The sequence below is a fragment of the Manacus vitellinus genome, unplaced genomic scaffold, assembly GCF_001715985.3.
Source record: "Manacus vitellinus isolate BGI_N305 unplaced genomic scaffold, ASM171598v3 scaffold_13_pilon, whole genome shotgun sequence".
NCBI lineage: Eukaryota > Metazoa > Chordata > Aves > Passeriformes > Pipridae > Manacus > Manacus vitellinus.
This window is the reverse complement of record NW_021938999.1, coordinates 8604545-8620350: the sequence shown is the minus strand read 5'-3', so window position 1 is coordinate 8620350 and position 15806 is coordinate 8604545. Positions and strand designations below refer to the sequence as shown.

The following is a 15806-nucleotide window of genomic DNA, read 5'->3' as shown; positions in this document are numbered from 1 at the left end:
AAAAAACCCATCTCACTTATTAATCTCTGCAGTGGAAGCCCCATGCATCAATGCATTTTTTGGCTGGTCTGTTGCTTTCATCTTTCTGAACCAACTCAAACACAGAGACAGTGGGTAGGCAAGAAAATTAAGTCGCCTAAATAGCGTATTTTCAGAAAACAGAGTAATTTTCCATCCAAATATTTAAAAAGCACTTTCAGTACTACTTCAGTTGGTGGAAGGCCCATCTCCAAAGAGAGGGCAGTGTGATCCTGGCACATCACACCCAGGTAACTTCTTCAGAGAAGTAGCAGCAGTGCCTCCAAACAAGCAGCAACATGGGATCCAACCAAAGGAAAAGCGAGAGGTGCTGAAATGCCATCACATGGAAGCTAACCTGTTCCAAGAGATTTTGTGACTCATAAATTATCACAGAGAAAATTAAATGCTACAAAATGCCTAAGAACAGAAATGGAAAATTATGTCTAATAAGGAACAGAAACAGTGGTGGTTTCTTAGTGTGGGATTATTAATGATAGTTCTTTCCAAAAGGGATTAAATTACCCTGAAGCTCTAACAGATCAGCTTCTCATTCGCTTGCATAGCTGGAAGCCCCATGACCAAGGTGCCTACACCTGATGGCCTCTCCCACTGCATCATGAGAATGGAACAGGGGTTCAACAGCGAAAAACCCATCCCCAGGATAGACCACCAGCTAATTAGCTGCTGACTGCCACAGGTGGGATGCAGGAAGGGATGACACTGGTCACAAAACTACTCAGAGGCCTGGTCTGGATAATCACAATAGAGTAAAAGAGAAAATTACTGCAAAAAGGAAGAAGCACTGGAAATGCAAATGAAGATACGTGGCTGTAAAATCATCAGATTGAGCTCTCTGTAGAATACAGGGACAGATTCAGTGACCCTCTGGGAGTCTTACCTGCTGAATGAGCCAAGAATACGCCTTGCCGGGTATTAGGCAATGTCATGTAATATGACTACAGCAGTAAAAACAAAGGCTCTACAGTGCAAAGAACAACACTGTGAATTTCACAACTGCTGAAATCTCAGCCTGATTTCTTTAAAGTTTGGTTTCATCACAGGAACAAAATTTAATTAGTCTTTTCTTATTAGGCACTTATATAACTTCATTTAAATACCTGAAAACACACCATTCCCAAATGTATGCAGCATTAAACCAGTAAAATGCCACCCTCTATGATCAGTATGGGATTTGTAGAGGGAAAGTAAAGTTGTTTACCCCATGGGAAGCTTTCCAGACTGACAAAGCTTTCAAACTGGCCATCAAAGTTGTCACTTTACTTTCCCTTTAGGCCTTGAAAAGAGCAATGGAATCTTTTAACAGCTACAGACTGATCAAAGAGAAACGGAGCAAAAACCCAGGGAGTCAATGACACCACCTCAGAGCAGGAGAAAGGGCCTCTCCTGGAGGATTTGCCCTAGGGGAAAAAAAGGGATGGATACTCAACTGCCAGAAGGGGTGTGAAGAATTTTATCCGATCATCTCAGCACCTCAGCTTCAGCCCAGTCTGGTGCAGGTTGGCTGAGATAAAGAAGTGAATCAGTCATCTCAGCTTAAGAAATCCCCAACCACTTGGCAAGGGACATAGTTTAAAAGCAGACTGTACAAAAGTTCATAAAACTCAGTCATACAAAACAAACATGTCCATAGAACAGAAAAAATGTCCTTGTCTCTCAGTTCTCACCTGAGTTTATTGCCATTAATCAGTCATGTCCATCAATGCTGTTAGTAGTAAAAAGGAATTTCTTAGTTTAAAGCCTCTTAAAGCTGAATAAAGTCCCAGACACTGCTATTAGCTGAGCCATACGGGAGCTGAGGCTCAAAAGAGCAAGCCAGTAAAGGCAACAGCAACTTGTAACAAGGGATAGCAAAAAAAAAAATAAAAATTCAGCCACCATCAATACCCAGACTGTGCCAAATTCCTAGTTCAGGACACAGGTGTTGCTCCCACAGACTGCAAAGACAACAAGCACTGGCACTCAGTGTGTAGTATGCCCTGCAATCTGTAGCTGGACACAGTTGTCCTGTGACTGCTTGTGCTGGTCAGCTCTGTGGGACTGTCACCACCTCATGCCGTGGCTCTCCAGACCCTGTACAAGGAGAGGGGCAAAGGATTGTGGCTCTAAAACCTCTGGAAGCTGCAACCAGCAGCCATCACCAGTGATGTCCCACCCCCAGAACTGCCAGTGAGAGCACAAGGGCTGAGTGGGCAACGCGCTGGTTCACTGGGAGCATCTCATGGGGCATCCCTGGGAGGGATGGACCCCGCCCTTGCCCTGCACCAATGTACCCACCTAATAGCAAGTAACAGTACAGTGGTCAGAAGAGGGTGAGAGGTGGATGAGAAATCTGCCCTGCCTCTGCAAATGCAAGAGGGAAGGCAGTGAGAAAGGCTGCTGCCACAGCATCAGCAAGCACTGGTGCCAGCCGGCTCCCAGTGCCTGCCGCAGGCACCATCGGCCGGGCCTGGCGCAGACCCCAGCACTGCTGTCTGGATATCTCTCAGAGCAGTCGCTCAGTCGATGCCTGGTGGTTATCCTAATTATTTACAGCAGGTATTACAAGACAGCCCAACAAGATCTCTGCTCTGCACAGCCCTGTACAAACTTGTAGCAAGCAAACTGTGCAGATGTGGCACCTTGCTGCACAACCGCACAAGGCAGACAGATCCAGTGGGATCCAAAGGGAGAGGAGAAGAAAATAAGGAAGAAGGAAAGAGGAACACCAGCATGTTCTCTGTAATAAGCTTTTAGCATCCACCAGGTCCTAAAATATACCCCCGGTTTCCACTCTGTATAACCAGTGCAAACAATCAGTGCCTACTGTCAGCAGCTTGGTCAACAAACCCAGGTGTTAGACTGCCAAACAAAATGCAGAATAATGTCAGGTAGCTTAGTAAGCAGGACCTAAAAGTTAACCTGTCTTACCTGACATTCCAAAAAACTCTTCTCTTTAGCTGGTAACAAATCCTTCTGCAAACACTCTGCAAAACCACCCAGAAGGCACCAGCAGGTTCATGATCTCAAGAAACTGAAGTTAAGATGGGATTTAAACTAGCAGGCAATTATCTGCCAGATGGAGAGCTCATCATGCAGAGCACACATTGCTAAATTACACTGCGTCAGTAAAAGGAGGCCAGCACCAGAAATACACCCCCTGAGAAGGGAAACTGAGTCAACTGATGGGGTAGTTCAACCCAGTCATTGCTGCCAAGAGACCTTTACTACACATGTTAGGGCAGCGTTGGCCATCTATAGCATCTGCAGGCACATTGCGGGAAAAGCCACCGGATCCAAGCAACAGGCAGCAACATGTTGATAATTACCAGCAAGTCTATCATCATGGCAAACTGCAGTGAGAAAGAGGATTAAACAGTAGGCGAAGATGGGTTGAATTCTGAATATTTAGCAGCGTAATTTAAGCCCAAACCCATGAATCATTCCATAACTGACCCTTTAGCCCATCTGGGGGCCACTCCACATAAAAGCAGAACATTTTTACAAGTAGTTAAAGCCAGAATACAAAAAAAAATCATCTCTAATCAATAGGAAAGTACTCCATGGAAATTCCCAGGGTTCTTGTTTATTTTACCTTTGAGTTCTCAGGGGAGAAGAATTGAGTTCCTGGCTACAACCAGTACTGACTTAGTCCTGACATGGCCTGAACGGTTCGTGATCCAGCTTTTATTATGGCCTAAGCAGCATCCAGCAGTTGAGGGGCAGACTGCCCATACTGCTGCTTGACCGAAATGGAGGTGCTCATGTACATGAACATGAGCCAGAAAGCCGCCTCTCCAGTGCCCTGTAAGTGTGAGCCTGACTCTGTGGCTTATGACACTTACCAAAGAGATGGGAAACCTGAGTCCCACACCACCTTCTGAACCTTATTCGACTCCTCTTTAATGTATAGCACAGTGAGAGGTCTGACATCAAGGGCTGGAGCCCAGCCCATCTCTGCCCTTGCTGAGTGTCCTGATCACTATGCTGAGTGAAGTGCCCAAGCTGTAGTGGGATGGTATTTCAAGTATTCCCACTTTATAGGACACTTAACTGCCTAAACCAGGATACAGCCGCAGGGAACAGGCACCTATAAGGGAGACCTAAGTTGTGAAAGGTGCCAAATGCCTCTCCCTAGTCATGCTGAGCAGCACCCAAAGTGTCTGGAGGCTGGCAATCATGCTCTGCTAAAGCAAGTAATGCACTGGTGTGGGACAGCTTTTAGGTGACTTAAACTAAATGCAGGTAACTAAATAAATTTTAAAAATAAAAATCACAGCTTGGATGTTCAAGGGCCTCCTTTAGAAACAGAGCCAGCACAAACACTGCTGCAAGCACACAAATAAATGAGGGGCTGGGCTGGTTTCTGGAAAGTCCACAAGTGCTACAACAGGAATTCAATGCAATAAGTTCAATGACTTGCTAACATCAGTTTTGAGTAGGGTCAAAGGAGTCTGACCTGTAGCTAGTGAAAGGAAAGAGCAAACCCAACCAACCCAACAGTTCTTTGTACTCATGATGTGTGCTCTGGTGGCATGGCAGCTACAGAGAATCACCTTGAGTACACTTGCTTCCAAATTCAACAGCCCCTTGGGATTTAACAGCAAAGAGAGACTGCTAGGTGCTGGTCATCATGTCTATGACACTCAAATCTCGTAACATAGTCCCTGCTTTGCCCCTTTTGGTGGGGTCCAGAAGCTTTTGCTTCTTCCTGAAACTGGACCTAGCCCACAGACTTCATGGTAGGCAGGAGATGCCGTGTTGACAGTGGTTGTTATCAATGGACTCTTCTCCCTCCTTCAAAAAGCACTGAAATATTTTGACCCTCTGCGTCATTTCCAAAAGTGCTGGAGACCTGATGGAATGTAGCGCCTATCACACGTTGGGCAGTGGTGTTGAAAACAGAATACTTTCCTTTGTATTTGATAAGCATAACAAGTCTATGTTTATTATGTGGTCCCCTGAGGATTTATTACAGGTTTACAGTTTCATTTATTTGCTTTTTTTGTGCTTGGCAAGTGTAAACACTGGAATAAATACGAAGGTGGTTACAGCTTAGCAGCGTTAACGACTCGTTGAAACAAAGTCTGAAAGTTTTTCTTTACAGCAAATCCTATGTTTCTGTCTAAGTGCTTCTTTTTCAAGTGTGAAGATCATCTTTCTGAAGTATTTTAAAATTTTATTTCTTTGCTGAATGCCAAATCCTCATAAAAGCATACTTTTCCCTATGATTCACTCAAACTCTTGACAATATTTAAAGTATATCCTTATATTATTCATGGCAAAACATTTTCCTGTTGGCAAATTATAGCCTCCCCCATCTTTCCTATCTAGTCTGCTAAGCCTGTTACTACAGGTAGTTTGCTGTAACAGAAATAAATCCAATCAACGCTACAAAAGGAAACAAACCCTTCCGTTCTGGAACACACATTCAGGGTGGGTTCATCCCACTGAACTTCAGCCACCTAACAACAAGGCAATCAGCCCAAGTCAGTCACTTATGTTCCCTCTTTAATCAGTGGGGTGAGATGGACATTTTCAGTCAACAGCCCTCCTGCTTATCAACCAGTCATGGCTGCAGCTTACATTTGAAGAGATGTAGGGAGATGATCATGGTAGGAGATAAAAAAATCTGACCAAAAGAGCCAAGCTGTACCTTTGATAATGCTGTTTCAATCCAACGAAATCAATACATTGCAATTCATTCTTAAGGCAAGTGTATGCACCCAGGTCTTACAAATTAAAAAAAGAAAAAAAAATGTCTTAGGCAAATCTCACCAAATCTCAAAATTTTCCATAAAGATTACATCCTGCCCCTTTTGGAAACTTGTGTTACATCTATAAATAGTTCAGTGTTTTTCAACACTGGAAAAAAGAGTTCCACTGGGGTGGGGGAAATAATAATACTGTCATTTGTCACAGAAATACAAACTGGCAAAACTGAATTTAATTAGGTTTGAGATGTTCTTTGTTTCAAATGGACAACCACTGTGAACAAAGCTTTGAAGAACTGAGCCCCACATCAACTTTCTCTGTACTTTGATTTATGCAATCTTTTGTCCAAATAGTCTTAAAAGAAGGAGCAGACAACAAGAAAGCCTATCATTCAGAAAAGAGCACCACCATGCTTATTTCTTAAATGGCAAAGTAGATGTCAGAGTAGTTGGGAGTACTATTTTACCTAAAAACATCATAATTCCCACAAAAATCAGGACAGAAAAACTGTAACATGGAAGATTGCCAAAGACTGTCATTAGATCTGATCTGAATACCTTCAGGTCTTCTAACCCTCCCACATTTCCTAAAGACTTCCCATAGATATTTTTGGAAATCCCAAAGGAAGCCAAGAGAGACGTTGCCCAAATCCTGCAACTTAGGTAATACTGAGGTAAGCAGGTAAGTTGTGATGTTACCTCAAGCACACAAACACAGTGAGTTTGTCCTCCTAGGGCTTACAAAAGAGAGGGTGCAGGGATGGAGAGCACAGATCTTGTACCTTGACATTTGATCTTTCCCTTACTCATTCTCCATGCATGAGCATTACAGCTAGAGTTGCCTACGCTGCTAAATATTGTAAAGGTATTTGCATATAGGTTTGAAGAGGTTTCTGCTTCATATTTGCTTGTTTCCTGCCCCAACTTTCAGAGCAGTCACATTTCCAGGGTCTTTGTATCAGTGTCACCTGACCCACGAGGGAATTGAGTGGCCCAGTGGCATCGCAAGTTGAACCTGCACTACTTATATGTACTCTACAGCTCATTGCTGCCTGTACTCAAAATAACCAGATGAAAGTGAGCTCAACTATGCCAATGTATGTAGCAGCTACACATCTGGCTGAACTGGAACAGCTGCCTTAGGTGTGGCATGCTCTAACGTGCTCCTGGACCGATGTACCCTGAGCACCCAGCCAGCTCAAACACTGGAGACAACCTATCAGCTGCAGCGGTGTCTGACAGACCTGCTGCACACTCCAAGAAGGAGGCAGAAGATCATGGATGAGTCACTCCAAAACTTCCTTGGAGATGCTGGGAGATCCCAGGATGCCAAGATGCTTTTACCAAGATGCTCTGACCAGACTGGTGGAAATGTGAGGATGCCTGGGTTCCCATCCAAGCATCTGCTAAGTGTCTCTCAATCACCGTACAGAAGAGCAATGAGCACAGTATCTACCTTCACCTAATGTTATACTTCAAAACCTAACATTACATTCCTCAGTTGTGGGATGTCTTAGAAAATCTATTCAGCTCACAGATGGGAGTCAACAACGGAAGGGAATTCCAAGGTATTAAGTATATATACTGAAGGAAAATGGACTATTCAATGATCAAATATAAAATGATAAGCTTTATCAGTAGCCAGCCACTTCCTCAGGTAGCGCTTTGGATGTTGGAGGTAATGAAGTATAAAATCCCCCTGCATTACATCACCTACTTTCCCCACCACTACTTCTACTGCAGGCTCACTATCATCCTAACAGCGAAACTTAGAAAACTTCCTGTATTCTAAACAAAGGGTTCTTTTGCCATTACCTTGACAACAATTCAATGTTTATTCTGTATTTGGCAGTTTGCAGCAGGTTCTGCAACCCCAGCCTAAATCAATTCTGAACTGCAAGGAAACATGTGACCAGAAAAACAGAAGAAGAGAGGATTCTTCTCAACCTGCAAGTGCAGGTCAGAAGTAAGAATACTTTGGTGACTTCTAAGAGTCCCACTTCTAAGAGGAAAGCAAATCACAAAGGAATACAGCAAGGAAATCAATTCTTTAATACACCCTGAAGCTGAAAAACTAATCAAAAATATAAAACAATTACTAATCCAATTAAAAAGATGGTTATTACAACTATCTCCTCATTTGTAAATAATTTGAAAAATCGGGAAAAAAGTTTTCCAGGTAATCCCACCATCATACTTCTCTACATTTAATTTCTTTCTTGTGAGATTTGTTATCAAGTAAAGAACTTTCTCCCTCTCCCATCTCCAGTCTCATTTTTCTTATACCTTCTCCTTGCTACCCTTGTCTCTCTCTTTCCCAGAAATTGCTGAGAAAAGTATCAATGTTTTATTTATTTACAGACAGAAGATATGTTTTATCTCAGTAAAAAAATTACTTTGTCAGTCAGCCGTCCACTAAATATTTTCTCCTCATTGCCATAGATTTTTCCTGTTTTTTGAAACAAAAATACACCACTCCTATGAAATCCAGGGATGAAGCGGAAAGAAACCCATAGGAAAGCAACAAGGCTGTCACAGCTTTTTATCAGCTGGAACAGATCATCCAGCTAGAAAGGGAAAGTCACATTCCAGAAGGCTGGAGGGACACACATCTAAAATGCGTCTTGCCTATAGAACAGATTAGAATACAGAACTTTTATGGATGTAATAAAGGATACAGGTAGCCACTGCAGATCCAGGAGCTACCCTGAGTTTAAATGATAGTCACTACTCTTGATTTGCTATTTTAGGAAAATAAATGCTAATGTTCAAAATCACTGCTACTAGCTATTATCAGTCATCCTTCACTTCTGCCCCACTTAACACGTCACATAAGGACTGGGGATACAATCCTGCAGCTTGCCGTATCATGCCATCTTTCTAAACAGGTCCCTCATCATTTTTTCCCAAGCCTCTGCAGCCTTTGAGCCACTGCTTTCTCTCCCCTCGCTGTAGCATGGGATGCATGAGCAAAGTGCAAGTGCCCAAGGTCCCCAGGAATGCCAGTGTGCAAAAGCCCTGCAGCTACGGGACAGGCTGAAACACCTCCTTGTATGAGGAAGGAGGGAAGTGAGGATTATCCACCCATCCATTTTTATCATCTCCTAATTGTATAACCCACGGGGATCCCTACCACAGTTGCCTGCAGGAGGGTGTTTCCCTGGGAAGGAAGCCATGAAGAGCAGTTTGGGTGCTAACTGACCCTTGCTGGTCCTAAAAGGAAGTCCTCAGAGGCAGCCAGACGTACCACTCCCAAAAGAACCAGCCACCCTGCAGATCTGCCCCGCAAAGCATCATCTGCCCTGATGCCCAAAGGCAGGGGCACAAGGCTAGGGTGCACCCTGACGCTGCCAAGGTGCCCGGCCCACATCCTGAGTGGCCAGAGATGCCCCTGTGCTTACAAAGATGCCTTTCCACTCAATTTTCCTTTTTCCCTTGAATCTCAAATCTTCACAAACATTAAGTAATCTCCCTAGTGCCTTGTATCTCAGGCACACCTGTGGCCTCACCTTCATCAGAAGGGCTGCACCAAAGTATTGCATCATCTGTTACATTTGTATGGAGAAGGCACAGACCTGGAGATTCAGGATCATTAGCATAATGACTTTTAAATTAGAATAATAATGAAGATCCTTTACCAAGCTCTGAGTAAAAATTCCCAAAGTTGATTGCAACACAAACGACCTCTATGTTAATTTCTATTTGCTGATAGTCAATAACCTCACTGAATGCCACTGGAGATTAAAAGCTAAAGAAATGTAAAAGACTATACTCGAGCTTGCAAGCCCTCGAAAATGCTTGGATGTCTATCCCTCACTGTCTGAGGTGCACTACCTTCCCAAAATTGTATACTGTATGTTGCATAATGATATTTTACATTTATCTGGACCACTCAAAAGGTGTAGCATCCAGTCAGGTTGGGCTTTGTCTGCACTGTTGATTTAGGCTGGGTTCCCAGAGGAGTTTGCACACACATCTATTGTATCCCACTGAGCTGTCACTGATGATAAGTGGGACTACTTGTGGCAGCACAGCCAAGCAGGTGCCAGCAGCGTTTGCAATGTGATACCCAGGAAAACTTGTGCAACATTTGTGCAAAGCTGAGGTTCCTACCAGCCTTTATCCCAGCCCTGGCAGGTACTGCAGTATAATTTGCACAAGCAAATGTAATGTGACTTGAGCAATGTTTTACTCATTTTTGATCAGATAAATCCCAACTTAACATTCTCGTGAACAACAAGTAATCGTATTTAACCATCCTGTCAGTTTACGCCATGTATTTATTAATAACACTAAGAAATCGCAGACTGATTGACTCTCAACCACCTGTTTTAAAGCCCAGAGTAAGATCTTGGAAAGCAAGGGCAGGATTTCAGTATGGTCCAGATTTCACCCCAGCTGTTGAAACAATAACAATGACACAATGTGCAGGCATGGGAATATAAGGTCAAGCTCTGCCTTTCTGTAGGAAGGCCTTGAAGGTACACCAGAAAAACGAGAATGTGCCTTTTTAAGGAACGATTGGAGCACCTGTGGATTACTTTCATGCAAAAAGGGTCCGGTTTTTTCACTCAGACAGCTCTGCACAGACACTCAGAGAAATTCACTTCAAAAGAGACACTTCAAAAGCTCCTTCCCAACCCAAAGCAAAATGCTAATATACACACCACCCACACTCCTCCCTCCTCCGCCTAGGTTGTTTCCTGACTGGCTGTGGGGGCACAGCCGACAGGTATCCCAACGGGTACTGCAGCACCAGGGCAAGGGCAGAGCCACACACACCTCGAGCCTGCCCCAGCAGCCCACCATCCCATGGAACTTCTGACAGTGCTGACACGAAACTTCTGATGGTTTTATGAAGCCTGTTAGCTCCATTTGCTTGGTCTTCATGATTCTTAAATTTTGTTGATATGCAGAAGGACATGCTTATTTGAATAATCCCCAAGTCAAATGAAAGACTGCTGGATTTAGCCACGTATTGGTGTCTCAAATTCAATTGTGTAGCACTGCACACATTCACCTGCTTCTGCAGCACCACACATCGCTAGTTGGAAGTAAGATTTTTATAGCACCAGTGTTACTTCCGACTCACATACAGATCAAATTCCCCAAGTTCATAAAGAGTTCTAGTCCTTCCCTGACCTAAGAGCAGCTGTGAGTAGGGGAGGACTTTGTGTTTGTCTGGGTTGAGAGGTTAATGGCTACTGCATAGACACATTTTTTTCAGTTAACTGGTAGGTCAGTTTGGCAGATGATTTGCAGGTGTTTTGCAACACTTAGAGATAACCCTGTGGAGTACTTCTGTCTGAGCTTCTTCTCTGTCTCTTTTTTTTTTTTTTAAACTGCATCAGATAAACCAGAGAAAGCAGACAGGTGAGACTTTCATGGACTAATCACACAACGCCAAACCCTGCCCCTTCAATTTCCACACGGCAAACTTCTCCAAAAAAAAGGTCAAATGTAGTTCAGTGTTTGTCAAAGTTATTTTAAAATCTTAGCCATAAAAAGCTTTTAACCTTAAAAATATCTCAAGACACACAGCAGACAGTACCATTTCGATGAACATCACAGTAGAGTTTCAAAGTTCACACTTGCACAAAACATGAAAATTATGCTGGAATTACCAATCTTCTGCATAAGAAAACAGCTCTTCATTCCTACCTGAGACTTCATCCACTTCAATTGTATATATTATTACACTGAGAAAGGAATAGTTCATGTCACCTAGTTTTCTGTTCTAAACATATGCTTCACCTCATCTAATGAAACAACTTCTCCAAGCTTTGTGCTCCAAGATGAATTCTTATCTTCTGCTACTAGATAAAGAGCTACTGGTTCAAACAGACAGTGACCACGCAATCACCTGCACCTTAATCCAAATGTTTTTCTTCAAGGTCACAAGCCTAATGTCTATTTTCCTGCAAGTCCTCACAGAACGTAGAAAAGGCATTTATGAGCTACCTTACCACATAAGCTGCCCCCCAGCATTTTGGAAGAACCAGAAGTGGCTTGTCAGGAGATACAATGCAGCAAAATCAGTCAGCTCAGTCAAAATCAGTTTTATTTTTCTGAAGCAAAAAGGACCTCAAGCCCGTAAGCACAAGGGAGAGTGCAGTTCACTCTTCCGAGGCCTTGCTGCACGCTGTGGCTACTTACAGTAAAACAAGCACTGCTGGGATTATGCCACAGTTTGATTATTATTTTTCTAAATAGAACCATCTAAAAAGAAGCATTTCCCCAAGTGTCACGTTATCTACCTAGTACTTTGAGCTTTTTTTTTCTTTCCAAAAATAACACAAATATTAGTTTTAGTTTGCAGAGAGAGGCAGCAAGGAACGTATCTGGTTAAACCTTTGAAAGTCAACAGAAATATGGGATCAAGTCCACAGTAAACTTTATAGAGTGTCACCTGCAGAGGAAATTACTCATTACATGATTGATGCCACAATTAGAGGCATAAAAAGTAATTCCATGATAAACAAGCAACTGAGCAGAAAAGGAATAATATCCTAAGAGCATATGCTCAGATAAAAGTATATACTGGATGATACTGAACAATCTTCACACACACAGAAACACAAATTCTTCAACAAAATTAACAGCACAGTATCGCTCCCTCTCCCCTCCTCTCCCTCCCCGCAACAGCCCTGATTTTGGGGCTGCATTTGGCCAGTATCTGCCCCTAGTGCCACTAAAACAACTCCAGTGCAATTAGCCATGTTACACAGCTATCACACAGCCATAACTCATTGCTTTCAGAGCTGCCATTTCCCATAGGAGTGCGGGCCAGCAATGCAAACTAGCACAGCTCCACCAATGTCACATCCATCCAGGCCACACCAGATCTGGCCCGAGGTCTAAGGATCTTCCAGCCAAACCTCCGGGTACACACAAGGGAGTAAATGTGTTTTGTTGCTGAAAAAGCAAACATATCAAATGTCAACTTTTTTTTTAGGTGCAAGAAAAGAGGGAGGGGAGATGGTATTAGAGATGGTATTCCCTACATCTCTGCAAGTTACATCATTTACTACCTTTATGGAACCACATCAGAAAAGCTGCAGCCATGGTACCCCCTCAGCTGAGGGAGTATGTACCCTGCCACGCACACTTTTATTTATTTACCCTTGTGATCCATGTTTACTAAACAACTTCAATGCGCCACTTCAATCCACAGCACATGGGCTAGATACATTTTTGTGGTTCCCCTCCAAAACTTTCACATATTAACTGCTGCTTCAGGAAACCAAAAGCTGCACACTAATCTGCAAGTGGGTTATTTCTGCCCATGCCCCCATACTGGTCTGACAAGCAGAATAACATGCTCAAACACTTGCTTACCTGAGACTGACACTTTCATAAGGGCTTCCAGGGGTCTGTTGTTGTCCAGATCGCGACTGAGTTTGAGTTCCCCAGTGGCAGAGTCCAAAAGGAGCAAGTTTAATTCATTGCCTTGCACAAAGGTGTAAGCCAAGCTGTCAGACACATCGGGATCATGAGCTGGGATCTTGCCAATCACACCAGAGGGAAAGCTGTTGGACTTGTTGGTCACATAGTTATTGAAGAGGATCTGGAAGTCCTGCAGCATGGGTGGGTTATCATTCTGGTCCAGGAGGCGGATGTGCACTGTTGCTCGGCTCACAAGAGGAGCTGAAGTGGCCTGCACCACAATAACGTACTCTGTCCGGCTCTCATAATCCAGGTCCATTAGGGCTGTGAGGTCTCCATTGAGCAAGTCCAGTTGGAAGACCTCAGGGATGTTCCCCTCTACAATCTGGTACATGATTTGAGCATTGGTCCCCTCGTCAGGATCAGCTGCACTGATCCGTGCTACAATAGAGCCCACAGGGCTGTTCTCCTCCACAAAGATGTCAAATTCATCCTTCTCAAAGACAGGGGGGTTGTCGTTGATGTCCAGCACAGTCACCTGGATATCCACAGAGGCTTTCAGTGGTGGGCTGCCCCTGTCCACAGCAAAGGCCCGCAGGCTGTAGACAGCCACGTTCTCACGGTCCAGCTTGCGCAGTGTGCGTATCACTCCAGAAGTGGGTTCAATGTAGAAGTCTCCATCTCCATCGTCACCACCTTGGAATGTGTAGAGGAGACGTCCATTGAGGCCTGAGTCACGGTCGGTGGCAGACAGCTGCAGGACACTGGTGGAGAGCGGCACATCCTCAAAAACCGAGCCTTGGTAGCGGTCGCGCAGGAAGCGGGGTGCATTGTCATTGGCATCCAAGATGAGGATCTCAACGTACGTGGTGTCTGATTTCTGTGGGATGCCATTGTCATGGGCTGTAATGGCCAACGTGTAGGAGGCCTGGTCCTCATAGTCCAGCTCCATCAAGGTGGTGATAGTGCCTGTGTCAGGGTCAATGCGGAACTGGGGGATGTTATCGTCCAAAATATAAGTGATTCTTGCGTTCTCCCCCGTGTCTTCATCAGTGGCACTGATGGTGACAATGGAGGTGCCAATGGGCTTGTCCTCGCTGACACTCACTGTGTAGTGGGAGCTCTGGAAGACTGGGCGGTGTGTGTTGGCATCTGTGACATTGATGAAGACCTGGACAGTGTCAAAGCGAGTGCCATCAGAGGCAGTGACTGTGAGCACATACTGCCTTTCTTGCTTGTAATCCAGGGGCAAGGCCAGTGTGATCAGCCCCCCTCCACTCTGACTGGTGATGGCAAAACGGTTTCTGGTGTTGCCACTGGTGATCTGGTAAGTTACAACGCTGTTAACATCTCTGTCCACTGCTGTCAGGGTCAAGACACTGCTGCCCACAGCTGCATCCTCGTTCAGTCTGAGGTGATACACCTTTTCCGTGAAGGTGGGGTTGTTGTCGTTCACATCCAGGACAGTGATGGACACACTGGCTGAGGAAGTCATGACTGGTATGCCATGGTCCCTGGCCTCCACCCCAAAGTGATAGTTCTCCACAGTCTCTCGGTCCAGCTCTGCAGCCACAGTGATCCACCCTGTGCTGTTGTTGATTTGAAAAGGGAACGCAGAGTCACCTGCTATGGGGGCACCTCCGGTGGATGGTGCCATCTCTATGAGTTTGTACTCCAAGCGGGCATTCTCTCCAGAGTCAGCATCCACAGCCTGGATGTGCAGCACTGAGTAGCCCAGCGGAACATTCTCCAGCACTGTAGCCTGGAATGGAGTGCTCACAAAGATGGGGGCATTGTCATTCACGTCCACAACCTGCACTGACACCATGCCACTGGAGTTAATCAAAGGAGGTCTGCCCCCATCCTGGGCTTTGATACGGAGTGTGTACTCCCGAATAGTCTCGTAATCCAGAGGGTTGATCAGGTCAATGGCGCCAGAGAAAGAGTGAATATAGAACTGGCCTTTCAGGTTGCCACTCACAATGCTATAGTGCACCTGGGCATTGCTGCCCCGGTCCCGATCTGTGGCCTGTACCTGCAGTATCTGGCTGTTCACTGGGGCATCCTCTGGCACCTGGACCAGGTAGCGCTTCTCACTGAACTGAGGGTAGTTGTCATTCTCATCCTCTACAGTGATGTGCACCATAGCCGTGGCACTGCGTGGTCCTGGATCCTTGCCCTGGTCATTGGCTTCCACCACCAGGTGGTACTCAGAGACCTCCTCACGGTCCACTGGGGCTCGAGTCCTCACAACCCCGGAGCGTGGGTCAATCTCAAAGACCCCATCACCAGCTCCTGGCTCCAGCAGGCGGTAAAGCATGTTGGCGTTGGCTGGGGCATCACCATCGGTGGCGCGAATGGTCAGCACCTCGTAACCCACCTCCAGGTTCTCTCGGATGCTTTCCCGGTACTCAGGCTGCTCAAACACTGGTTCGTGGTCATTGGTGTCACTCACAGTCACTGTCAGGTAGGTGGTGGCCGAGCGGCGACGCGGGGAACCGTGGTCGGAGGCGGTCACCTTCAGCACGTGGGTGTCTTTCGTCTCCCGGTCCAGGCTGCGGGCAGTGACCACACTGCCTGTCTCGGTGTCGATGGAGAAGTAGTCGTTGGAGCGCTCGTCAAAGAGCGCCTCCATGGAGTACGCCAGCCTGCCGGCTTCCCCCTCGTCGGGGTCCTGGGCCCGCAGCA

General features: G+C 45.2%; 1 protein-coding gene across 5 annotated transcripts in view; it reads right to left on the bottom strand.

Moving 5' to 3' along the window:
• CELSR1 (cadherin EGF LAG seven-pass G-type receptor 1) overlaps positions 1-15785 on the bottom strand; it is a 168077-nt gene extending 152292 nt beyond the window's left edge. For 4 of the 5 annotated variants that reach the window (XM_018068018.3, XM_018068017.3, XM_018068016.3 and 1 more), the window contains exon 1: positions 13071-15763. In XM_018068018.3, coding sequence (XP_017923507.1) covers positions 13071-15753 — 2683 coding nt within the window. In that variant the 5' untranslated portion in view covers positions 15754-15763. Of the gene's footprint in view, positions 1-13070 lie in introns of all 5 variants that reach the window. The other variant, XM_018068021.3, reaches the window with a different exon arrangement.
• Positions 15786-15806: the final 21 nt, after the last annotated feature.